This window comes from Lontra canadensis, unplaced genomic scaffold (genome assembly GCF_010015895.1).
Source record: "Lontra canadensis isolate GAN:19392208 unplaced genomic scaffold, GSC_riverotter_1.0 scaffold1, whole genome shotgun sequence".
In the NCBI taxonomy this organism is placed as follows: domain Eukaryota; kingdom Metazoa; phylum Chordata; class Mammalia; order Carnivora; family Mustelidae; genus Lontra; species Lontra canadensis.
In genome coordinates this window covers 25,583,026-25,609,413 of record NW_022630995.1, presented here as the reverse complement: position 1 = coordinate 25,609,413, position 26,388 = coordinate 25,583,026, and the positions used below count along the sequence as shown (strand labels likewise).

At 38.7% G+C, this 26,388-nt stretch overlaps 1 protein-coding gene across 1 annotated transcript in view; it reads right to left on the bottom strand.

The window, feature by feature from the left end:
- LOC116876458 (sec1 family domain-containing protein 2-like) overlaps window positions 1–26,042 on the bottom strand; it is a 326,707-nt gene extending 300,665 nt beyond the window's left edge. Inside the window, exon 1 of the mRNA XM_032873001.1 lies at window positions 25,830–26,042. Coding sequence (XP_032728892.1) covers window positions 25,830–26,042 — 213 coding nt within the window. The remainder of the gene's footprint in view (window positions 1–25,829) is intronic.
- Between the last annotated feature and the right edge of the window lie 346 nt (window positions 26,043–26,388).

The following is a 26,388-nucleotide window of genomic DNA, read 5'->3' as shown; positions in this document are numbered from 1 at the left end:
GAGCAAGCCCCTGCAAATAAACCCACCAATACATTTCTATTCTAATAAGAAATGAATAAAGATAATACTGATGGCAGGGGGACATTTATACAGGGCTCTATTTATGCCAGACACCATGTTAAGTACTTGATGCAAACTATCTAATTCAAGGTTTATATATAAAGAGTTCTTATAAATGTACAAAGAATAATGCATTTTCATTAGAGACTTTGCAGAAACACATAAAATAAAAATCACCCAATTCAACAGAGGCTGATTAAAGATGGTTACAGATTATTTGTTTCTCCTGCCCTTGAGAAGTGGAGTCCAATTTTTTTCCTGTTGTTTCCCGGCTGGTCAGTAGAAGTGATGTTCCGGGACTTCTGAGGCTAGGTTCTAAGAATAAGAAGTCTTGCAGCTTCCACCAGTTCCTCTGGAACACTTTGGGATATCTGAGCCTCTGCCTCTGAGACTGCCATGCTGGAGAGGCCATGGGTAGACACTGTAACAGCCCATTGTTCCCCCTCTATGCTACAGGGCCCAGACACGTGACTGGCTCCATCTTGGGTCCTTTAGATCAGCCCCTCTACCAGCCGAATGCTACCAAGTCACCTCCCATGTAGAGCTAAAGAACCGCCCAGCTGAGCCCTGCTTGAATTCCTACCACACAAAATTATAACCTAGCCACTAAGCTTTCAGGTAAGTTTCTGTGCAGCAATAGATAACTGGAAAACCTACTATTCAGAGAAAACAATGATAAACATTTTCATATCTTTTCCCACTTTTTTCCCCCTAATCTTGTTTAAGTACCTAACATCCCTTTACTCTTTACTCAGAGTAAAGAGCTGGATTCACACTATATATGCAGCTGTAAGAGAGCTGGGTTCACACTATATATGCAGTTTTGTTTTTCATACCCACATAAATAAACTTTTTCTACCAATGTTACAGGATTGACATTTCCTGACCTCATTAAAAATAGTCATTACCAGGAAACGTATAAACCTTTTCAAGAGTCTTGTCATAGACTGCCAAAATGCCACGACAAAATTCATTCTCCCAAAAGTAGTGTTTCTTGATGACCACACCATTAAGCTATGCCCAACATTAAATTATCATTTGTCAAGCCTTGCTAATTTGAAGTGGTAAATTGCTTCTCAACGTAGTTTGAGCTTACATTTTTTATTACTAGGAAAAGTAATCATTTTTTTATATCTTATTAGGCACTGTTATTTCTTTATCTATAAAATGGCTGGACACATTTTTTTAACCATTTTTGTTGAACAATTATGTTTTTCTAATCCACATGAATGGATTCTTCACATGCCATGTGTATCAATGCCTTTATGGCAATATTCTATTTTGTTTGTCTTTTATAGGGATTTGATTTATTAGTATCCTATATAAAAATTATAAAAGTAATAATAATGGCTATTGTGTTTTCTATGTGATTGGCAAAGGGCAGGTCCTTTACATAAGTTTTTATATTCTGAAGGCTTACTAAGTTTGCTATTATTATCCCCTCTAATTTACAGATGAGGAAACTAAGGCTTAATGAGTAAATAAGTTCCCATAAGATCACTCAGTAAATGTTGGGGGGGCAACAAAAAGATGATAAAAGTTTTTGGTGGCATTCATAGATTTGGCAAGATGAAACCCAAGTTACAGACATGATCAGCTGTACCCTCTTCTATGACCTTTCACAATAAGCGAAATCTGAGGTCAAATTCATGTTCTTAGAGTAGGTTTACCTGTGACCCATGGTTGTCTCAAAGGTGCATAAAAATACATATATATTCCTCCTGACCATAAATAATCACTTAAACTCTTAAACTTTTCCTCTTTTTATGCTTTTGCCATGAAATTATTCCCTTTTTTGGGTGTGGTAGAAATTTAAGTTGAGATAAACAGGATGAAAATACCTCACTAACCGTAAGGTACTACATATTCACTGAACTAATGAGCACTGTGTGTTTCCTATATGTTAGGAACATTCCAAGTGAAGGGAAAGCACAGATAAATAAACGATCAGATGCTGCTCTGTCAGTACAGGAGCGACTGTGGCACAGGGAGACAGACACACAGAACCGTAAGCCATGCTACGACTGACACGTTATCACCGATGCACGCATGCAAGGCTACGGCACGCTAAAAAAGAAACCATTCACATGGTAAGACGTACATCCTCTATCAGTTGAAAAGCGCTTTTTAATAATTAATTGGCTGTTTCACACCCAACAGGTGCTCAAAATTTGTGCTATGGTCCTTATCATGTAACTATCTAGAGCTTCTCTACTCACTATGTAATGTCAACTCTGCAATAGCAGAGACCTTCTTTTTCTCATTTACTCATGCAGTCTCAGTGCCAAAGAATGGTGTGTGGTGTCTGGTAGATGCTCAATAAATATTTGTTGGCTGGAAGGATGGCTTTTTACATTGTGACTACATAAGAAATAATCCCCATTTAGAGACTGTTTCACTAGTACTCTTACAAAAACAAAATATTTGCTTCGAAACTTTGATCTGTATTTTCCTTTTTTGTTTTTTTTTACTCTATTCTTTTGTCATGCTCAGAAGGAACACACTGAATTAGTCTATTTCCTATTCAGTATACTAATTACTCGTAAGAAGAATTTCAATCTGGTCAGTGCCAGTAGGAACTATTCTAGTCAGTAAAGCGTGCTCACGACATGTGCCTTGGTTAGGGTATTTATCATATTTAAATGGGCAGTTTTCCTCTAAAGAGTTATATATTTTTTAATTTTATTTTATTTTTCCAGTGTTCCAAGATTCATTGTTTAGGTACCACACCCAGTGTTATATTTATGGGGTTACTGTTAATATACCTTTTTCTCATTTAGACTATGATCTTTTAAAAAATCTCTATAGGAGAAAAGAAAACAAATCCATCAAACAAAAGTTACCTAAAAACAAACAAAGAAACAAACAAAAAACTAACGATACTATACATATATGTATATATAACAGAGGTATATATTTTCCTTTACTACCAAACCACCTTAATATGCCCTACATGTATAACTTTTGTAATGTTTTATATTTTGTTTTTCTATCAAAACTAAAGTGAAAGAATACAAAGTAAAAAAAGAAGAAGAGGGGTGCCCGGGTGGCTCAGTGGGTTAAGCCTCTGCCTTCAGCTCAGGTCATGATCTCAGGGTCCTGGGATTGAGCCCCGCCTCAGGCTCTCTGCTCGATGGGGAGCCTGCTTCCCCCACTCTCTCTGCCTGCCTCTCTGCCTACTTGTGATCTCACTCTCTGTCAGATAAATAAATAAAATCTAAGGAAAAAAAAAAGAAAAACAAAAATTCTATATTTTTCAGTAGAGTTAATAACCAGGAATGCCAAACCCAAATTTTTCCAATTTTATCTCATTTTTTCTATTTAAAAATTATGAATCCAAAATGGTAAAAGAAAAACAAACTTCCAACACTGGTAATATATCAAACACATAAAACAGCAGCACTAAACAAAACAAAACCATCACTGAGAAAAAGAAAAAACTATACCAACTTCACATGGACTAAGTACAAAAAAGGAACCTTCTGTACTGTTGTCAAACCACAATAAAGATTTAAAAAACAAAATCCCATGAGTGGATAATAATAGAAACAGCTCCATGTGGCAGGGTGGTAATTTATCAATTTTTAACAAATATTTCCCTTGAAATAGACTTTTTCGCAATTCTGTTTTGCTCATTTGTTCCTTTTTTAAGAGCTCAAAATCAAGGTATTGAAAAAAATAAGAATCCTATTTCTGCATGTGTTCAGAAAATATTCCTACCAACAACATAGGGTATGACCAGTGTCAAATTGGCTAGCTGCAGATTTTTTTTCCTGCACAGACACAAAATGACATAAATTACTCTAGGAGAAATATTTCCATACTATTTGTAAAATGACACTGTAACACTGTTCTGCAAATTATAAGTTAGCACTGCCCCTGTTGGAGAACACTGAGGAAAGTGTGCTGAAGAGACCCATATATCCCTGAGGAATGTGTGACTGTAGGATATTTGGACCATGCGACATCCCTCATTCAACATCCATCACTTCCAGTGCTAACACATTCTGGAGAAAATGAGACAGGCAGACCGATCAGCTTCCATTCAGCACCATCCCACCCTGCTTTGAGTACCTTAATTCAGAAATAAGGAATGGGAGGAACAGAGCGGGGTACAAAGGCACTGATATTCAAGGTACTTAGGTTGGCCAAACTCTCACACTGTCCCTCGCTCAAAAAACCTCAGATCCTGAACAATTATTTCTCTTACTTCCTTTTTATTTTTTGACCTTATATCTGGAGGTTTATTTCTGTTCTGATTTATGTGTTTATTTTTATGCCAGTACCATACTGTTTTGATTACTAAAGCTATGTCGTCTAGTTTGAAATCAGGAAGTGTGATGCCTCCAGTTTTATTCTTTCTCAGACTCACTTTTGCTCTTTGGGGCCCTTCTGTGGATCTCTATGAGCTTTAGGTTTTTGTTTTTAATTTCTGTAGAAAATGCTATTGGAATTTTGATAGGGATTGCACTGATGCATAGATGGCTTTGGGGAGTATGGATTTTTTTTAATTAACATATAATGTATTATTTGTTTCAGAGGTACACATCTGTGATTCATCAGTCTTACACAATTCACAGCACTCACCATAGCACATACCCTCCCCTATTTCTCTTACTTTTGAGGATTAGCAGCCTCTGGCCAAAAAAAAAAAAAAAAAAGAAAGAAAAAAGCTAAGAGAGAAATCCATACCCAGACCCAAGCTTACTGTCTAATATCAGGTACCCACTAATGTCAAGCTAACCTCTAGCACTCTCAGAATCCTTAGGTCAGAAGTAGAGTGGGGGGAGCCTCGGTGGCTTAGTCATTAGCATCTGCCTTTGGCTCAGGTCATGATTCTCCTGGGATCGAGCCCCACATTGGGCTCCCTGTTTGGTGGGAAGCCTGCTTTCCCTATCCCACACCCCCTGGTTGTATTCCTGATCTTGCTGTCTCTCTCCCTCTGTCAAATAAATTAAAAAAAAAAATCTTAAAAAAAAAAAAAAAGAAGTGAAGTGGTAAGTAAGGTCGTGTAAATACTCAGCCAACCTCAGCCTTCAGAAAGACCTGCCCTTAAGTTATACCCAAGATTTCCTGTGAGTGAACATAAATAAGACTTGGCTTCTCTAAGGCTAACTAACATTACAAAAAAAAAAATCAATTAAACAGTGTTATTTCCTTCCATTCTTAGGAGCCCAGATGTTTAAAAAGAAAAAAAATCCCAGCAACCACTAGGACACTACAGCATAGTACAAACAGAGAGAGGGAGTGGCTCGGGACAGAAGACTCTCAGCGTAGGGAAGGATCATTGTTATGTCGCTTTTGGTCAAGCAAACCAGAATGGTTGTAGCTCTTGTTTTTTACCAAAGACCCACCCAGATGTGCCTTTGGCCACTGGCATAAATCTGTATTTGAAACATTTTTGGTAGACCCACAAAACGCTAAGAACCAAAATTGTTGGCCTTAAGCTTACTTTGCCTGATTACTAACTCTGGCTTCCAGCTGGAATAACATATGATATCATTACTTGTAAGACAAGCCCAGTTTAAAAGCGATCGTTTACTTAGCCTATATATTCAACTCTCGCTTTCTAATCAGATGGTTGGCACAAATTCACTTAACTCCAAAACCTGGCGATGTGCCCTCCCTAGACAAACAAACAAGAAATTCATGGGTGGGGTTATTTTTTTCTGTTTTCCATTTGTCTCTTTTATTATTCAAAAATGCAATACTTTAAAGTGATAGAGGAGAAGAATGACATATATGTAGAAGAATGAAACTCGACCATTCTCTTACACGGTACACAAAGATAAACTCAAAATGGATAAAAGACCTCAACATGAGACAGGAATCCATCAGAATCCTAGAAGAGAACATAGGCAGTAATCTCTTCGATATCAGCCACAGCAACTTCTTTCAAGATAGGTCTCCAAAGGCAAAGGAAACAAAAGCGAAAATAAACTTTTGGGACTTCATCAAAATCAAAAACTTCTGCACAGCAAAGGAAACAGTCAAGAAAACAAAGAGGCAACACACGGAATGGGAGAAGATATTTGCAAATGACAGTACAGACAAAAGGTTGATATCCAGGATCATAAAGAACCCCTCAAACTCAACACTCACAAAACAGATAATCATATCAAAAAATGGGCAGAAGATATGAACAGACACTTCTCCAATGACATCAAAATAAAATATCCTGCAAGAGAAAAGTGAAATGAAGACAATGTATCATATATAATATATATATATAATAATACATTATATATATATATATATATATATATATATATAATGTATTATTAGCCCCAGGGGTACAGGTCTGTGAATTGCCAGGTTTACACACTTCACAGCACTCACCATATCACATACCCTCCCCAATGTCCATAACCCCACCACCCTGTCCCTATCCCCCTCCCCCCAGTCACCCTCAGTTTGTTTTGTGACAGTAAGAAGGACAATGTATCCTTAAGGAGAAATGTACAAGTCTCCTAAGATTTCAACAAAAGGTTTGCTGGGAGTAAAATTCAAGATGAAAATCTAACCTGGTTGCCAAACTTACAGATCAAGGAAAAATAAATCAGTGGACAAGGATCATTTTAATGATCTCAGTACTCACAGATGAAGTTATCAAATAAATGCATATAAACTGAACATTTAATTAATGGGCTATATAGGCCCTACTATGTTTTGAAAACTATTTTTTTACCCAAATGCCTGAGAACAAGAGTAAATGGAATGTGAGACAGAAGTGGCCAATATTCATCTTGCCGTTTTGCCCTAGGAAAAATATTCCAGCTCTACAGAGTAGTGAAGGGCATGGCTTCAATCAGACACATCTAGGTCTCACCCTGGCTCCAATACCCACGAGCCGTAAGACCACAGTCAAATTCGTAACTTGCCCAACCTCTGCCATATGGGGTTCAAATCTGAATCAGCAGTTCTGAAAGTTTATTTATAAATTGGTTGATGAGAATCTAGGACTTACTTTTTTCATAGAGGCAACAATGTAAGTGCAGTACTCTGGGACTCAGACCAACCCAGAAAATCCTATCTGGTCCCAGATACTTGAAAATGGCACAAATGGGACTCATGCAGTGATAGGTAATCCACAGCACAAAATAAGCTGTGTGCGCATCCAAGAAACCACAAATGGTCTGGTTGTGTCGAGGAGATAGCATGTGCTCAGTGATTGCTATTACATGGAATGAACAGAATATTTTCTTTTGAAAGAGGCTTTTCGGCTGATTTTCCCTCTACCATTCAGAAGCGACACCTCTCTTGGCAGAGAACTAGAAGACAGGGGCTTCTCTGGGAGAAGACAGAAAGTGATGAAGAGATGATTTATAGTTCTGAGAACCAGAAAAGCTTATTCTAGTTACAGTGTCTCACCAGGTGTTCTGAATTGTGAGGGAAAAGGAGGGGGAGGTCTTGACAATTAATAAAATCTGAGCCCCTGGGGGACCCCAACATGTTGGTCTATAGATATCTCTTTAATTCCAAGTGTCTTTCATCTGGGACTTTTTCAGCAAATTTGCTCAGATATTTTTAAAACTCTAACAATTTGTGGTTGCATTAAAATGAGCTAAATCTCATTCCAAGTACTCCAGAATCTGGTGATATTTAAGAGGACAGGCATCTAGACAATTCATTACTTTGACTACATTCTCATGAGGTCATAAAATGACCGGAATTATGAGGCTCACAGAACAAACTGCTGTGATGAAAACGGCAGCGAAAGATATCCATGTTAATCAGAATGTAGTTTAGCAAGGGTCACAAAGACCCCAAAGTATAGTGGCTTCGGCAAGATAGGAATGTATTTCTCAGTTACATAAAGTCCAGGTAGGTGATCCAGGGCTGGTAAGGTTTTTACAGCATCTTCAGCAAACCAGCCATGGTCCTTCCATTATTCATTCAAACATCTCCAACACACAGATTCCTCTCGTGACCCAAGACGGCCACCCCTGTGCCTGCCATCCTGGCTGATTTCAGCACGTGGGAGAAAAGGGTAAAAGGCGTGTACCTCCCCTTTCCATGCACAGCCTGAAGGTGGCCCACATCACTTCTGGTGTCTCCTTCACTAGAACCTAGCTGCAAAGGTGACTGGGAAGTATATTTATTATTTTGGGCCATGTGCTCTGTAAGAAGTCAGAACAGGTGTTAACATAAAGAAGCCTCTGTCTTACGTCTGTCCGTATAAGGCATCATTTTTGACTCTAGTAAAGCTCTTAAGTCTTCATTCGTATTCAGGTGCTGATCTGTGGCAAGTGAACTCCATATTTATAACAAACTTCTCAAAGTCCCACAGGCAGGCAGTTAAGCCTGCTATGGCAAGCATGAAAACGAGGAGTGTACATTCTAGAACATACGTGCAAACAAGGTCAACAAAGATAAGATCGCTTATAGCCTAGCAAGGGAGACACTGAATGTGTAAACAAAAATGTCAGGGAAGGAGAAGCAAAATTAAAACAGAGTAACACACGAAGCTACTTAGGGAAGGCTTGGCTTCCCTGAGGAGATGGCAGTTAAGTTTTGATCTGGGTCAGTGGTGACAAAAGCTGGGAAAAAAAACCACCTTAATATTTTAAAGCCTCAAGGTCCCCCATTTATCAGAATCAAAGTTGCTTCAGCTCTGGTTTTCTTTACTTGAGCCTATTATGCATGGAAGAGGAAGAATGTGTGAGTGGACGCGTGCATGTGTTCGCGTGTGCCTGCGGGTGTGCCTGGGAAGAGGAGATGTTGGACTTGATATTGAAGTTAATGCCTAAGAGCTGGGAATAATGTGGAGCACTCCAGCACCGTGAGGAAGAGGCCTTGGAGTGATCTACAGAGAAAGGAGGATAAACAAAGCCAATGGTTAGGAACGTTGAGAGACCATGCAAGCTTTGTATTTGGAAGTTATTTTTTTCACTTGTTTTAAATAGTGCTTCTTAGTGTTTATCTCTCTTAAATAATTGAAATGAATGATCAGCAGTCGTGAATAAAATGTCTCAGGTGTTTTTAATCAAAATGAGTTATATATAAAACAGGTAAAAAAATAAGCAAATTCAATAATTAAATTTTGTACATTAGTATTGCTTGAAGATACTAATCATAGGTTTATTTTAACAAGATAATCTGTCACGATTTTTAATAATTTAAAGGCACTGTTTTTACATTTAAAAAATTATACAAGTTATATTTCACTATGGAGACCCAAGTTAAGTCAACACATTGTTGAGCTATCAAGAATCCACTGAGAAAAACCTTAACCTAAGACCTCATAGTGCCAGCCCTAGAGGTCATCCCCAAAGCATCTACCTCTGATCCTCAAGCAGACTAGGCAAAAGTTCAGTGTCACTTAAATAGTTGACTAGGTACAGACTTGATGAAAAAAAAAATACCTCCTCAACTTAAAAAAGGTGCTAAAGTGAAATGAATACCCCAAGGGACAAACCTTTTGTCATACTCACAGCCAACGAAGGCAAACTACCACTCCAATGACACTATTTAAACCGTGGGCAACACAGCAGTCAGGAAGACACCAAGTCAGACCTAAGGGCTGGGGGATTTTCCATCTACTTTCTACCTTCAAAGCCCCCTTTTATTGACTTAAAGATACCCCTGATGATAACACACACCATTATTTTATATGCTTCCAGCAAGAAACAGAATCCTGCCAGTAAACTAAGAAATACCATGAATTTCAGGATGCATCCCAATTTCAGAAATATTAAAATGTGAAAAAAATGGACATCTTAGAATCCATGAGAAATGGTAGTATTCTTCTGACCAAGTCTGTCCCATTTGTTTTCAAAATGGAAATTTACCTTTGCTATTTTCAACCTAGTTGTCAAAAAAGAAAGTTGTCCTCTGTATTATGTCACAATCTCCCTCCTACCTCTCTTTGTAACAACTGCTTAATACAAATGTCCAAAGAGGTAACTGATAAATCCCCATCTAACTCTTCTCCAAAAATATTGAAGACATTTCATTCAAAACAACTGCTGATTACTGTAGGGCTCTCCAAGGAGGCCACCAAGAAACCCACCTTCCCAAACATGTTTCTGAACAAATTGGGAAATAAAGCAGACCTTAGTAAAGGCATGAGTCCAAACATCACAATTATTAATGATAAAGGCCAGCCTGGGTGGTAAAATATTAGGTCTGTTAGTCAAGTTGCCTTGTTCCTTTGGAGCTCCAGAATCAGGCAGGCTTTCTCTCCAGGTCAGAGGCAAGCTCTTACAAGGTGAGGCCTCCCATGAGGACCCAGGGTACAGCACCTGCTCCTTGCCTGCCAGTGGCCTCTAAAGAGTAAGAAGAGTGGCAGATTCTGGTCCTGAAAGAGCAGAGTACCACAGTGTGCTCCATGGGCAGAGCCTCTCTCAAGAGGAGGAAAGGCAGAGTTGAGCCCATTCAATCATCTCAAATTTGCCAACCAGAAAAACCACCCCTCTTCCCAAGAGGCTGTAAAGGGTCGGAGACAGACTAGGAGCATGCCTCGGAAAAGCCCTTCCTCATGGAAATCGGGAGTGGGGGAAACTTGTTGCTCTCTAATACTTGCCTCTGTCGTCATTTTTGATGCGATACTGTGAAAAGCACTGTGGCATCGGACAAAACATGTTTCTAGTCTCTGCCCCCAGTTCCTGGCATAAAGATTCTAAATCCTTGTATTATCCTGAGCAATAGGGATGCTAGGAGCATCGTTTGTTCTCATATTTGATCTTTGACCCTGGCTCCTGGTACATGGAACTCCTAAATCCATTGGAATTTTCTGGGTGATAGGAGCATCTTTTGTTTTAATGAGGTAACTCTTGGTGGATTCCTAGATAGCTCCCAGGGACTGGCCACCAGAAAGACCAAGCTGTGAGTAGAAGCTTGGAACTTTCAACCTCACCCCCATCCTCCAGGGAAAGGGGGAGGGGTTGGAGACTGAGTCAATCAATCATGCCTATGCAATGAAGCCTCCATAAAAATCCCTAAAGTACACCGCTTTGGGGTTGGTAAGCACACCCATGTGCTGGGAGGGTGGCACATCCCAACCGCAGGGGGACAGAATCTCCTGCACTAAAGAGCCTTCCAGACCTCACCCTAGATACCTCTTAATCTGAATTTCATCTTTATCCTTTATAATATCCTTTATAATAAACTGGTATACTTAAATAAATGTATCCCTGGGTTCTCTGAGCCACTATAGCAAATTATCAAACCCAAGGAGGGGGTCATGGAAGACCCAATATATAACTGGTTGATCAGAAGTATAAACCCAGACTTGCAATTGGTATTTGAAGTGGGGGGGCAGTCTTGTGGGACCCACCCTGTAAGCCAGGGGGTCTGCCCTGGCCCCATGTAGTTAGTATCATGACTGAAATGTAGGACACCCAATTGGAGTCTGGAGTTGAGAACTGATTGGTGTAGGAAAATCTCTACACGTTTGGTGCCAGAACTGTTGAGAGTAGTATTAAAAGAAGTAAGAGGTTTTCTTTTAAACATGGTCCATAATTTTCCTCCTCAGGAAAAACCCTATGAAAAATCTATAATCTATAAATCTATAATCTATAAATGACACTCAGGTCTGATTTTGGGGATCATCTTTTTCTGCCTCTTACCTCACTCTTTAACCACATGATGTCACCAATACTTTGCAAGTGAAAAATCATAACAAAACAGGACCTCCCAGGGTGTGGGTGAGGTCAGGCATGGAACTGAAATGAGGCATGAAGCCTCCAAGCCACGCCACAAGGCTGGGGACAACATGCAAGCTCTGAAGGACTGGGAAGGTAAACCCCCAATGTGTTATAGCACAAGCAGACACTTACTTACTTAGGGAAATCTGATTTGTGGTAGAGAGATATTCTGAAATTTAGTATATCATAAAAAGAACTCACTCTACCCATTAAAAATTTCTTTGACAATTAGTGCAGTAGCATGCTCACTTTTCATTGCAAAGGCGGGTAGAATTTAAAACTAAGCAACATGTACCTGGGTTATCTTGAATGGCTTTGCAACTCATTTGTATTTCACTTAAAAATCACTTTCCAAGTTGGATTTTTTAACTTGTAAATAAAAATTATGCCTAAAAAACTAACTGGAGATAGATAACACATATGTTCAAGGCCGGTTTTTAGGTAGTATAAACCCAGCTCCCTCTGCTACACAGAGTTTGCTACTGTTCCATAGCCACGATAAATTATGGTCAATAAAGTTTTTCTTTGTGACAATTACCATGAAAACATCAGATTTGCATTGTAGACATGGGTGTTATATGCAAATAATGCATTATTGAAGACTACATCAGAAACTAATGATGTACTCTGAATTGGCTAATTGAACTTAATAAAAAAAGGAAATAAAGATATGCATTATAGAAACTATTGGATTTACATCTAGACTTATAAAGAAAAATGCTGTGAAACATTATTGAACAGTAAATACAAAAAGTCAGCAACATTTTTCTAAGTAAAAACCTCATTTTTCCTGAACAAATTTTAAGTTAGAAATACAAAGTCTAGGTGAGATTATGTTAAAGGCATTGCTCACATAAAATAAATTGGCATTTGTAATATTTCTGGTTCAGCTGAAAGAATAAATAACAACTACTATTTATTGAGCACTTACTCCATGCCAAACACTCCACTTAGTGATGGACATACATAATTTTATTCAGTCCTAACAATAACAAACACCAGGAGGTAAGCAATTTAATCCTAATTAGATGAGGTGACTAAATCAAATTTTCTTGCTATACTATGAAAATTCTTTGTAGGCTACCACCCAAATTAAGTAAATCCATACTTTGATTAAAAAAAAAAAAACAAAGTTACTCTTGTAAGTGAATACATTCATTAATAGAATCAAAACTGTATCCATGTTCAGGTTAAATTTGCTCTTTTCTACATTTTAAACTTGAAACAGAAACAATTATCTCTTAATGAGCACACATGTACCAAACGCCTAAAACACAGACTGTGATTTTGGACCCTGGAGATAAGGGAAAGGAAAAGGATTTGAGAGGATATTTTAGTTCCTTTGGTTTTGAAAAGCACATTCACTGCTGATAAATATTAGATTTGTCCCAACAACACTCAAAATAGTTTCCCTTTTGAGAAAATAACACTCTCTTTCCGTCATTTTCAGAAGCCTCGGCCAAACCTAAGTCTTATGAATTGTACCAGGATCTGTTGCTGATTTGTCACAAAATTGCCAAAACCACCAAACTGAGAGATGGTAGTGTAGAGGAAAGGCAGTGACCTGGTTTGATTATAGATTTCCAGGACCAATTTCTTTTTCTTAACCAAGATTGTCTATAATGTTAGGTATAAAGTCAACATTGAGGTCCTGGTGACAGTGGCCTGGTAGAGAGTGGTGGAAATGAGACACCAAAGAAATAAACAACTCTCCATGCTGGCTGAGATTTGCATCTAGGTGGCTCTCAAGGTCTTCGGGAAAAGCTAGGAGCCACCCTCATGTTCAAAATAGACTTAGATGCTCTACTTTCAAACCGAAGTCCGTAAAAGAGACAGCTCACCATATATTAGGACCTGTTACACTAATGGCTAAGCGTAAAAGATATAAAGTAAGCACGGCTGTAAACAAGGAGCACTGAGGATGGCCCGTCAGCAAGTTTGCCTATGCTAAAGCACTAACTCGCAAGGACCCAGAAATGACTGAGAACACATGGCTTGCCTGGGCAATGTGCAATTACGGTAAAAGTAGGGTTTTGGCATTTTAAATGTTTACTTCTTTTTCCCAGTGTTTTTATTCCTTTCTATTTGCTGAAAGAACCACACCAAGTCTTGTGGTCACATCTGAGGCAGTCTAATATGCACCAGGATTCTAAAAATTAATTATAAATATAAGATGGGTTAGAATTAAAACTGTGTCAAGTTTCTTCAGGAACCTTAGTGAGTTGAAAGATTATTGTTCCTGAGAGTACACTGCTCTGCCTTATTTTGAAACACGTTTGTTAGATTTTGGAGCTGGGGGCAACAGAGGGTGAGGGCTTTGTCTGTGTGGTAGGGCAGTAAGGAGGAAAGGAGTTGGAGAAGAGGCCTAGATCAGATTATCAGAGCCCAAAGGAATGAAAAGGGTATCCATGGGTGGGGCGGAAGCCACAGTGCAGGCTGTCGCCACCAAAGGAGGGTAAGGAAGGTATCTTTACATGATGGGTGGCAGAACCGAGCACTGCTGGAACCCCAAGAGGATAGAGAGGACATCCACATAGAAGCTGGAAGCAGTGAGGCCCCAGTGCAGGGTATAAGAACCTGAGCAAAGTGGATGGGAATGGGGGGAGGACGGTCAAAAAGTCTATCAAGGCCGCTGTGGCGTGAGGAGGGCATGGTGGAAGGGGAAACAGGATGTGGGGAGGAAATGAAGCAGCAGGCCTGTACGGTTGTCAGAATCAAAGGAGGTGAGAAAAGCATTCATCAGACATTGGAGGAGAAGAATATCCCCAAGACCCTGTCAGCCTGATCAGGGAGGTGACAGCATCTAAACAGGGGAGTAGCCACGGCAGTATTGTGGGAACACCAGAGCCTGCAGAGCGAGGAGGCATCAGTGTCAGGGGAGCAGCAGTGGGGCCTGCTGGGGGGTCATGGAGCCTCAGAGAGTGAGAAGGGCACCCATGCATGAGGGCGAGGCAGGGGTAGCGCAGCGCAAGATGGCAGAGCTCAAGTAACATGAGAAGGGCATCCATGTGAGAGTTTCAGGAGGTCTGCCTACATGGAAAGGAAAGAGAATATCTATGTGGACTTGGCCATGGCCTCCAGCAGGAAGACAGAGCCCAGGTGAGGTGCAGAGGATATGAGAGGAGAGGCACCTCCAATGGAAGATTGGTTACATATGGGGGGAATTTATCACATCATTAAGTATGATGAGGGTAATGGGACACAGGTTCTTCACTGTCAGACAGGGAAGCTACAAATACGGAAAGGGAGAACACTACAGTAACCCTGTGGTATTCGGTTAGAATTGGGGCATTTGTATGAATTCCTGGCCTTTAACAGCTACAGGCAGAGGTATAGAGAAGATCGACAGATGCAGAGATAGATAGCTCAACCTTTAGAATGATTCATAAAATTCTGCTAATACTGACCAAAATAAGACCAAAGTGAGCACAATAAAAATATTAGGCATTTAAAAATGGAACATAACTATGTATTCAAAGGAGATTTAAATTCTTATGAAAACTCTATGAATAAATTTATGCCAATAAATTTGAAAATAAAAATGAATAGCTGATTTAAGCTAATATAAACTACCAAAATTATCTCAAGAGGAAACGGAAGAATTAAATAGGTCTAGAAACATTTAAATAATTAAATTGGAAATAAAAATCTAAATCTAACAAAAACAAAGCTATGTTGACATGATTCCTTAGAGATATTTCACTGTTGAGAAACTGTGATTCCTTTCTTAGATAAACAGCTCCAGAAAATACAAAAATGAAACTCACCCTGATTTTAAAAAACTACCATAACCTTTGTCAGCAGCGCAATAAAGAAAAATTATATGTTAATCTCACCTATGAGCATAAATGAAAATAGCTAAGTAAAGTATTAGCAAACTAAATCCAGCTGTGTGTGTGTGTGTGTGTGTGTAAGACCAAGCTGAACTTATCCAGGAATGCAATAATAATTATTTAACATTAAAAAATTATAAATAGGAGGAGTCAAGATGGCAGAGAAGTAGCAGGCTGAGACTACTTCAGGTAGCAGGAGATCAGCTAGATAGCTTATCTAAAGATTGCAAATACCTACAAATCCAACAGGAGATCAAAGAGAAGAAGAACAGCAATTCTAGAAACAGAAAATCAACCACTTTCTGAAAGGCTCAGTCAGCTCGGAGCGCGGCCAGAGGCCAGGGTGACGGGAGCAATTGGGCGCTGTTCGCTGAGGGCGCACTGAGGAGTGGGGCCCCGGGCTCTCGGCTCCTCTGGGCCAGAGACTGGGAGGCCGCCATCTTCATTCCCGTCCTCCAGAACTCTACGGAAAGCGCTCAGGGAACAAAAGCTCCCGAAAGCAAACCCGAGCCGATTACTCAGCCCGGCCCCTGGTAAGGGCGGTGCAACTCCGCCTGGGGCAAAGACACTTGACAATCACTACAACAGGCCCCTCCCCCAGAAGATCGACAAGAAACCCAGCCGGGACCAAGTTCACCTACCAAGGAGTGCAGTTTCAATACCAAGGAGAGCAGCGGAATTCCAGAGGAGGAGAAAGCAAAGCACAGAACTCATGGCTTTCTCCCCATGATTCTTTAGCCTTGCAGTTAATTTAATTTGTTTTTCTTTTTCAATTTTTTTTCTCTTCTTCTGCTAAATTTTTTTAACTTTTACCCTTTTCTTTTTTTAACGTTTTTTAACTAGTTTAATATATATATATATTTTTTCCGTTTTATATTTTTTCATTATTGGTTTTCTTTTTTTATTTGTTTCTTTTTTCTTTTTTCTTTTTTTTTTTTCTTTTTTTCTTTCTGAACCTCTTTACATTCCCTTTCCTCCCCCCTCACGATTTGGGATCTCTTCTGATTTGACTAAAGCATATTTTCCTGGGGTTGTTGCCACCCTTTTAGTATTTTACTTGTTCCTTCATATACTCTTATCTGGAAAAAATGACAAGGCGGAAAAATTCACCACAAATAAAAGAACAAGAGGCAGTATCAAAGGCTAGGGACCTAATCAATACAGACATTGGTAATATGTCAGATCTAGAGTTCAGAATGATGATTCTCAAGGTTCTAGCTGGGCTTGAAAAAGGCACGGAAGACATTAGAGAAACCCTCTCGGGAGATATAAAAGCCCTTTCTGGAGAAATAAAATAACTAAAATCTAATCAAGTTGAAATCAAAAAAGCTATTAATGAGGTGCAATCAAAAATGGAGGCTCTCACTGCTAGGATAAATGAGGCAGAAGAAAGAATTAGTGATATAGAAGACCAAATGACAGAGAATAAAGAAGTTGAGCAAAAGAGGGACAAACAGCTACTGGACCACGAGGGCAGAATTCGAGAGATAAGTGACACCTTAAGACGAAACAACATTAGAATAATTGGGATTCCAGAAGAAGAAGAAAGAGAGAGGGGAGCAGAAGGTATACTGGAGAGAATTATTGGAGAGAATTTCCCCAATATGGCAAAGGGAACAAGCATCAAAATCCAGGAGGTTCAGAGAACCCCCCTCAAAATCAATAAGAATAGGTCCACACCCCGTCACCTAATAGTCAAATTTACAAGTCTTAGTGACAAAGAGAAAATCCTGAAAGCAGCCCGGGAGAAGAAGTCTGTAACATACAATGGTAAAAATATTAGATTGGCAGCAGACTTATCCACAGAGACCTGGCAGGCCAGAAAGAGCTGGCATGATATATTCAGAGTACTAAACGAGAAAAACATGCAGCCAAGAATACTATATCCTGCTAGGCTATCATTGAAAATAGAAGGAGAGATTAAAAGCTTCCAGGACAAACAAAAACTGAAAGAATTTGCAAACACCAAGCCAGCTCTACAGGAAATATTGAAAGGGGTCCTCTAAGCGAAGAGAGACCCTAAAACTAGTAGATCAGAAAGGAACAGAAACAATATAAATAACAGTCACCTTACAGGCAATACAATGGCACTAAATTCATATCTCTCAATAGTTACCCTGTGTCTTTTGATTGGGGCATTTAGCCCATTAACATTCAGGGTATCAGAATGGATAAAAAAACAAAACCCATCTATATGTTGCCTACAAGAAACTCATTTTAAACCCGAAGACACTTTCAGATTTAAAGTGAGGGGGTGGAAAAGAATTTACCATGCTAATGGACATCAGAAGAAAGCAGGAGTGGCAATCCTTATATCAGATCAATTAGATTCTAAGCCAAAGACTATAATAAGAGATGAGGAAGGACACTACATCATACTCAAAGGATCTGTCCAACAAGAAGATCTAACAATTGTAAATATCTATGTCCCTAACGTGGGAGCAGCCAACTATATAAACCAATTAATAACAAAATCAAAGAAACACATCCACAATCATACAATAATACTAAGGGACTTTAACACTCCCCTCACTGAAATGGACAGATCATCCAAGGAAAAGATCAACAAGGAAATAAAGGCCTTAAATGACACACTGGACCAGATGGATATCACAGATATATTCAGAACATTTCATCCCAAAGCAACAGAATACACATTCTTCTCCAGTGCACATGGAACATTCTCCAGAATAGATCACATCCTCGGTCCTAAATCAGGTCTCAACCGGTATCAAAAGATTGGGATCATTCCCTGCATATTTTCAGACCACAATGCTCTGAAGCTAGAACTCAATCACAAGAGGAAATTTGGAAAGAATCCAAATACATGGAGACTAAACAGCATCCTTGTAAAGAATGAATGGGTCAACCAGGAAATTAAAGAAGAATTGAAAAAATTCATGGAAACAAATGATAATGAAAATACAACGGTTCAAAATCTGTGGGACACAACAAAGGCAGTCCTGAGAGGAAAATATATAGCGGTACAAGCTTTTCTCAAGAAACAAGAAAGGTCTCAGGTACAGGACCTAACCCTACACCTAAAGGAGCTGGAGAAAGAACAAGAAAGAAACCCTAAACCCAGCAGGAGAAGAGAAATCATAAAGATCAGAGCAGAAATCAATGAAATAGAAACCAAAAAAACAATAGAACAAATCAACGAAACTAGGAGCTGGTTCTTTGAAAGAATTAGTAAGATTGATAAACCCCTGGCCAGACTTATCAAAAAGAAAAGAGAAAGGACCCAAATAAATAAAATCATGAATGAAAGAGGAGAGATCACAGCTAACACCAAAGAAATACAGACAATCATAAGAACATATTATGAGCAACACTAGGCCAACAAATTTGACAATCTGGAAGAAATGGAGGCATTCCTAGAGACATATAAACTACCACAACTGAACCAGGAAGAAATAGAAAGCCTGAACAGACCCATAACCAGTAAGGAGATGGAAACAGTCATCCAAAATCTCCAAACAAACAAAAGCCCAAGGCCAGATGGCTTCCCGGGGGAATTCTACCAAACATTTAAGGAAGAGCTAATTCCTATTCTCCTGAAACTGTTCCAATAAATAGAAATGGAAGGAAAACTTCCAAACTCATTTTATGAGGCCAGCATCACCTTGATCCCAAAACCAGACAAGGATCCCATCAAAAGAGAGAACTACAGACCAATATCCTTGATGAACACAGATGCAAAAATTCTCACCAAAATACTAGCCAATAGGATTCAACAGTACATTAAAAGGATTATTCACCACGACCAAGTGGGATTTATTCCAGGGCTGCAAGGTTGGTTCAACATCCGCAAATCAATCAATGTGATACAACACATTAATAAAAGAAAGAACAAGGACCATATGATACTCTCCATAGATGCTGAAAAAGCATTTGACAAAGTACAGCATCCCTTCCTGATCAAAACTCTTCAAAGTGTAGGGATAGAGGGCACATACCTCAATATTATCAAAGCCATCTGTGAAAAACCCATCGCAAATATCATTCTCAATGGAGAAAAACTGAAAGCTTTTCCTCTAAGGTCAGGAACACGGCAGGGATGTCCGTTATCGCCACTGCTATTCAACATAGTACTAGAAGTCCTAGCCTCAGCAATCAGACAACAAAAAGAAATTAAAAGCATCCAAATCGGCAAAGAAGAAGTCAAACTATCACTCTTCGCAGATGATATGATACTATGTGGAAGACCCAAAAGACTCCACTCCAAAACTGCTAGAACTGGTATAGGAATTCAGTAAAGTGTCAGGATATAAAATCAATGCACAGAAATCAGTTGCATTTCTCTACACCAACAACAAGACAGAAGAAAGAGAAATTAAGGAGTCAATCCCATTTACAATTGCACCCAAAACTATAAGATACCTAGGAGTAAACCTAACCAAAGAGGCTAAGAATCTATACACAGAAAACTATAAAGTACTCATGAAAGAAATTGAGGAAGACACAAAGAAATGGAAAAATGTTCCATGCTCCTGGATTGGAAGAATAAATATTGTGAAAATGTCTATGCTACCTAAAGCAATCTACACATTTAATGCAATTCCTATCAAAGTACCATCCATTTTTTTCAAAGAAATGGAACAAATAATCCTAAAATTTATATGGAACCAGAAAAGACTGTGAATAGCCAAAGGAATATTGAAAAAGAAAGCCAAAGTTGGTGGCATCACAATTCCAGACTTCAAGCTCTACTACAAAGCTGTCATCATCAAGACAGCATGGTACTGGCACAAAAACAGACACATAGATCAATGGAACAGAATACAGAGCCCAGAAATAGACCCTCAACTCTATGGTCAACTAATCTTCGACAAAGCAGGAAAGAATGTCCAATGGAAAAAAGACAGCCTCTTCAATAAATGGTGTTGGGAAAATTGGACAGCCACATGCAGAAAAATGAAATTGGATCATTTCCTTATACCACACACGAAAATAGACTCAAATGGATGAAGGACCTCAATGTGAGAAAGGAATCCATCCAAATCCTTGAGGAGAACACAGGCAGCAACCTCTTCGACCTCAGCCGCAGCAACATCTTCGTAGGAACATCGCCAAAGGCAAGGGAAGCAAGGGCAAAAATGAACTATTGGGATTTTATCAAGATCAAAAGCTTTTACACAGCAAAGGAAACAGTGAACAAAACCAAAAGACAACTGACAGAATGGGAGAAGATATTTGCAAATGCCATATCAGATAAAGGGCTAGTGTCCAGAATCTATAAGGAACTTAGCAAACTCAACACCCAAAGAACAAATAATCCAATCAAGAAATGGGCAGAAGACATGAACAGACATTTCTGCAAAGAAGACATCCAGATGGCCAACAGACACATGAAAAAGTGCTCCATGTCACTCGGCATCAGGGAAATACAAATCAAAACCACAATGAGATACCACCTCACACCAGTCAGAATGGCTAAAATTAACAAATCAGGAAATGACAGATGCTGGCGAGGATGCAGAGAAAAGAAGATGTGGTATATATACACAATGGAATACTATGCAGCCATCAAAAGAAATGAAATCTTGCCATTTGCGACGACGTGGATGGAACTAGAGGGTATCATGCTTAGCGAAATAAGTCAATCGGAGAAAGAGAACTATCATATGATCTCCCTGATATGAGGGAGAGGAGATGCAACATGGAGGTTAAGGAGGTAGAAGAAGAGTAAATGAAGCAAGATGGGATTGGGAGGGAGATAAACCATAAGTGACTCTTAATCTCACAAAACAAACTGAGGGTTGCTGGGGGGAGGGGGGTTGGGAGAGCGGGGGTGGGGTTATTATGGACATTGGGGAGGGTATGTGCTATGGTGAGTGCGGTGAATTGTGTAAACCTGGCGATTCACAGACCTGTGCCCCTGGGGAAAAAAATATATGTTTATAAAAAATTAAAAAAAAATTTAAAAAAACAAGCAAAAAAAAATTATAAATAACTCCTCAAACTCAACACCCAAAAAAACAGATAATCACATCAAAAAATGGGTAGAAGACATGAACAGACAATTCTCCAAAGAAGACATATGAATGGCTAACAGACACATGAAAAAATGTTCATCATCATTAGCCATAGGGGAGATTCAAATCAAAACCACATTGAGATACCACCTTACACCAGTTAGAATGGCCAAAATTAACAAAAAGACAGGAAACAACAAGTGTTGGAGAGGATGTGGATAAAGGGGAACCCTCTTACACTCTTGGTAGGAAATCAAGTTGGTGCAGCCACTTTGGGAATCAGTGTGGAGGTTCCCTAAGAAATTAAAAATAGAGCTACCCTATGACCCTGCAATTGCACTACTGGGTATTTACCCCAAAGATACAGATGTAGTGAAAAAATGGGCCATCTGTACCCCAGTGTTCATGGCAGCAATGGCCACAGTCGCCAAACTGTGGGAAGTGCCAAGAAGTCCTTCAACAGACTAATGGATAAAGAAGATATGGTCCATATATACAATGGAATATTACTCAGCCATCAGAAAGGATGAATACCCAACTTTTGAATCAACATGGATGGGACTGGAGGAGATTATGCTGAGTGAAATAAGTCAAGCAGAGAAAGTCAATTATCATATGGCTTCATTTACTTGTAGAACATAAGGAATAACATGGAGGACATTAAGAGAAAGAAAGGAAAAGTGAATTGTGGGAAATCGGAGGGGGAGATGAAGCATGAGAGACTGTGGACTCTGAGAAACAAACTGAGGGTTCTGGAGCGGATAGGGGGTAGGGGGTTAGGTAAGCCTGGTGGTGGGTATTAAGGAGGGCACATATTGCATGGAGCAGTGGGTGTGGTGCATAAACAATGAATCTTGGAACACTGAAAAAAAAATTATAAATTCACCATACTAACAATTAAGGAAGAAAAAACCTGACATAGTCATCTAAAAAAATTCATAATGAATTTAGAAATGAAATTCACACTCATGCAAGATTAAAAAAACAACAAAAACAAAACGACTCAGTAAACTAGGTTTAGGAAGGAACTTTCTCAGCCCAATTAGAAAAAAAAAATCACATAATATTTCAAGGTAAAATTTTAGAACATTCTTTAAAGTCAGGAAAAAGATGAAGAAGCCTCTTCTCACTCCCTCTTTTGAACAGTGTCCAAGTATCTGGTCAGAGCACTAAAAAAGAAAATGGTATCATGAAAGTGTAGAAAAGAAGAAACAAATACAAATGCTGATGCGAAGTTGATAGACATGTGATCACCAGGCAGAAGGGAAGAGTATCCCTATATGCCAGCAAAGACAGTCAGAAAACTGAATTCAGTTCACAATAGTATTAAAATCTACCCACAAATAAATCTAATAATCCCCTATTATAAAGAAAAGCATAAAACTGGACATGTTGATTTTAAAACACTGTGGTATTCATTCTGTGGTAGATGAACTGGCCACTGGAACCGACTAGAAACTGAGAAATAAACCCACTGTTATGTGGTATTTTAGTATTTTACATATCAATAGGAAAAAGATGAATATCTTTTGGCTCCAAATAACAACAACAACAAAAAAAACTTTAAAAAAAAATCGTATTTGTTTATTTGAAAGAGAGAGAGAGAGAGAACACGACTGGAAGGGAGGCTCCCCGCTGAGCAGGGAGACCAATGAAGGACTCGATTCCAGGACCCTGGGACCATGACGTGAGCCAAAGGCAGATGTTTAAGCCACTGAGCCACCACGTGACCTGAGAAAACCAACATTTTTTAAGTGGCTCAAACAATGAGAAGAAGTCACAAAATAAGATATTTGAACTAGGGTTCAAAGTCATCAAAGATCCAGGTTGGATCTGTCTTCCTCAGGATCTCAGTGAATTCCCTTCATTATCACAAAATGCTCATGTCATAAACATACATCAAGAAGCAGAAAAAGGAGATTGTTTCTTCATTATGTATATTCTGTCAGGGCAAAAGAAAATCTTTCCTAGAAACACTTCTAGCAAACTACCCTTTGCCTGTCTTTGGCTTGAACTGCTAAACTAATCATTATGTGGGGAAATGACAATGCCAGTGTACTCTAAGAGCAATCAGGATTTGCTTGAATCATTTGGGAAAGGAGAAGACACCAGAACAAAACTGGTGTTCTGCCAACATGAGAAAGAGGAAAATGACTCTTGGATCAGTAATTTATGATACAGTGGAGTATTCCATAAATAGTGTGGGGAGACTAGACTATCCATACAGAAGAAAAGAAAGCTAGATCTGAATAACACCATAAACAAATATAAATTCCATGTGGATTAAGATGTCAAATGTCAAAAGTTAATTTTCAGCAGAAAATACAGAACAATATGTTTTAAAATTAGGAGTAGAAATAGATTTCTAATATAAAATATAAATAAGCACAAATCATAAAGGATAACATTAATCAGCTAGACTACATTAAATTTTTAAACTTTTGTACAATATACTGGCATTAAAGTTGAAAGTCACACCACAGCCTCAGAGAAGTATTTGCATGACATAAGACAGTGCTTCTGTTATCCAACAGATAAAAATGGGCACAGTGTAAGAATGAGCAACTGACAGAAGAGGAAAACTAAGGAGTCCATATATACTATAAAAGATGCTCAACCTCATCAGTAGTCAAAGAATTGCAAACTTATATAAAGAAATAGCACTATTAATAATAGACCCATGATAACTAATAGACCCACCATTACTAATAGACGCACTATTAAAAAATGTTCTAATTTGATAAGACTGAGTCCTGACACTATGTGGGGAAACAAAATGTCATCCATGCCTAGCAGAAGGGTCAACTAGGTCAACCTCTTTCGTGATTACTTTATTAATATTTAGTAAATTCAACAATATGCATGGTCAATAATCTAATATCCTTTCCACAATATGTATCTTAGAGAAACTCTTTCACATGTACACCAAACCACATGGTCTAGGATATTAGCCACATTCTTTCTTCTTTTTTCTTCTTCTTTTTTTTCCCTCTCTCCCTCTCCACACACACACATACAATCAAATAGTATGGTATAGTTTAAATAAATGAACTAGATCTATATATGTCAACTTGAATTATCTTTAAAATATAATACTGAGGTGTGCCTTGGTGGCTCAGTGGGTTAAGCCTCTGCCTTCGGCTCGGGTCATGATCTCAGGGTCCTGGGATCAAGCCCCACATCAGGCTCTCTGCTCAGCAGGGAGCCTGCTTCCTCCTCTCTCTCTGCCTGCCTCTCTGCCTACTTGTGATCTCTCTCTCTGTCAAATATAAATAAAATCTTTAAAAAATAAAATAAAATAGAATGTTGAGAGGAAAACACAGGTTGTTTAGGAATATAGTACAATATTACTTACATAAAAAGTAAAACCCAGAGCACAATAGTCTGTAATATTTATGAATAAGTAAGTATTTAATAAAAATACAGAAACAAGGCATCATGGTTGTGATTACCTCTGGGAAAGGAAAAAGGAGAATCAGAGCAAGGAAGGGTATAAGTATCAGAGATGTTTCAACTTTATTTCTAGTTTTATTTCTTTAATGAGAAAGGATATAAAATAAATATTAAAAATGGATAAATTATATTGAGTCAGTGTGGAGAGTACAAATAGATATGTCATATTATTTTATCTCAGTATGAAATGCTTTATAATTTTTAAGTTTTTTTTTAAAGCTTTTATTTTTTCATGTGAGAGCACAAGTAGAGGGAGAGGCAGAAGAGAGGGATTTTTAAGTTTTCCATGAAAATATTTCATCAATCATGAAAAGGTCCTCATCCCATACAAATCACTTCAAATTCACTACATTCACAAATGTAATTTGTCTTCCTCCATCCTTTATTAAGCATCATTTTAAGCCACGTGCTATATGTTGTTTGAGGATTAGAGACTAGTTAGTGTCAGAAGAAATGTAAATAGTAGTAATAGTCAGCAAGGAGAGTAGCAAGGATTGAATAAAGATACCATGAGGATCAAGAAAGGTCCAAATGGTATAAAATTGAAAAGAGATTGGTCAAATGCTCAAAAATCATTCTTGGTAGTGAGTGAGATGCCAAAGATGTCACTGTCCAAAAAAAACAAAACAAAACAAAACAAAACAAAACAAAACAAAACAAAACGAAAAACAAAAAAACATAGGTATGGAAAATTTCTACTGTAATTTTAATTTGGAGGCTCTTAGAGAATATGATATAGAGTATATGTCAACTATAAGACTTACTACTAAGACTACAACAAACATCAAAGTTTCCCCCCCACCCGGAAGCAACCATTTTAATTATTAATATCCCATGAACCTCCCATAGCAACATACCTGGAGGAGGAGTCTTTCAAAAGCCAGAAAGTTGTCCCACTTAGCAGTCTGAGGGTGTTTCAGAGTTTGAACTGTGGCCAGCCCAAGCTGTAGGAGCCCACAGTGATTCACTAAAGCTTTGAGGTTGTTCTTGAAGAGCTGAATATAGGACATGAGCTGCCCTGGAGTGACTCTCCCTGGAGAAACATAATAATCTATCAGTAGTAAACTCATGACAAGAATGCCATTAATAACATTACTGCTTCATATTGGCACAGAATTTCAGAGTTGGCTGTAAGCTTTCTTAAGCTATTGTGATTCTTACAACAACATGGTGACAGGAGCAAATGTGAAGCTGTTTCCTGCCTTTCACAGGTAAAGAAACAGGGGCACCTGAGTGGCTCAGTCAGTTAAGCATCTGACTCTTGATCTCAACTTGGGTCTTGATCTCAGGGGTGTGTGTTCATGGAGCCCACTTAAAAAAAAAACAAACAAACTGGGGCACCTGGGTGGCACACAGTTGGTTAAGTGTCTGACTTTCTGGCCTGCCAGGTCTCTGTGGATAAGTCTGCTGCCAATC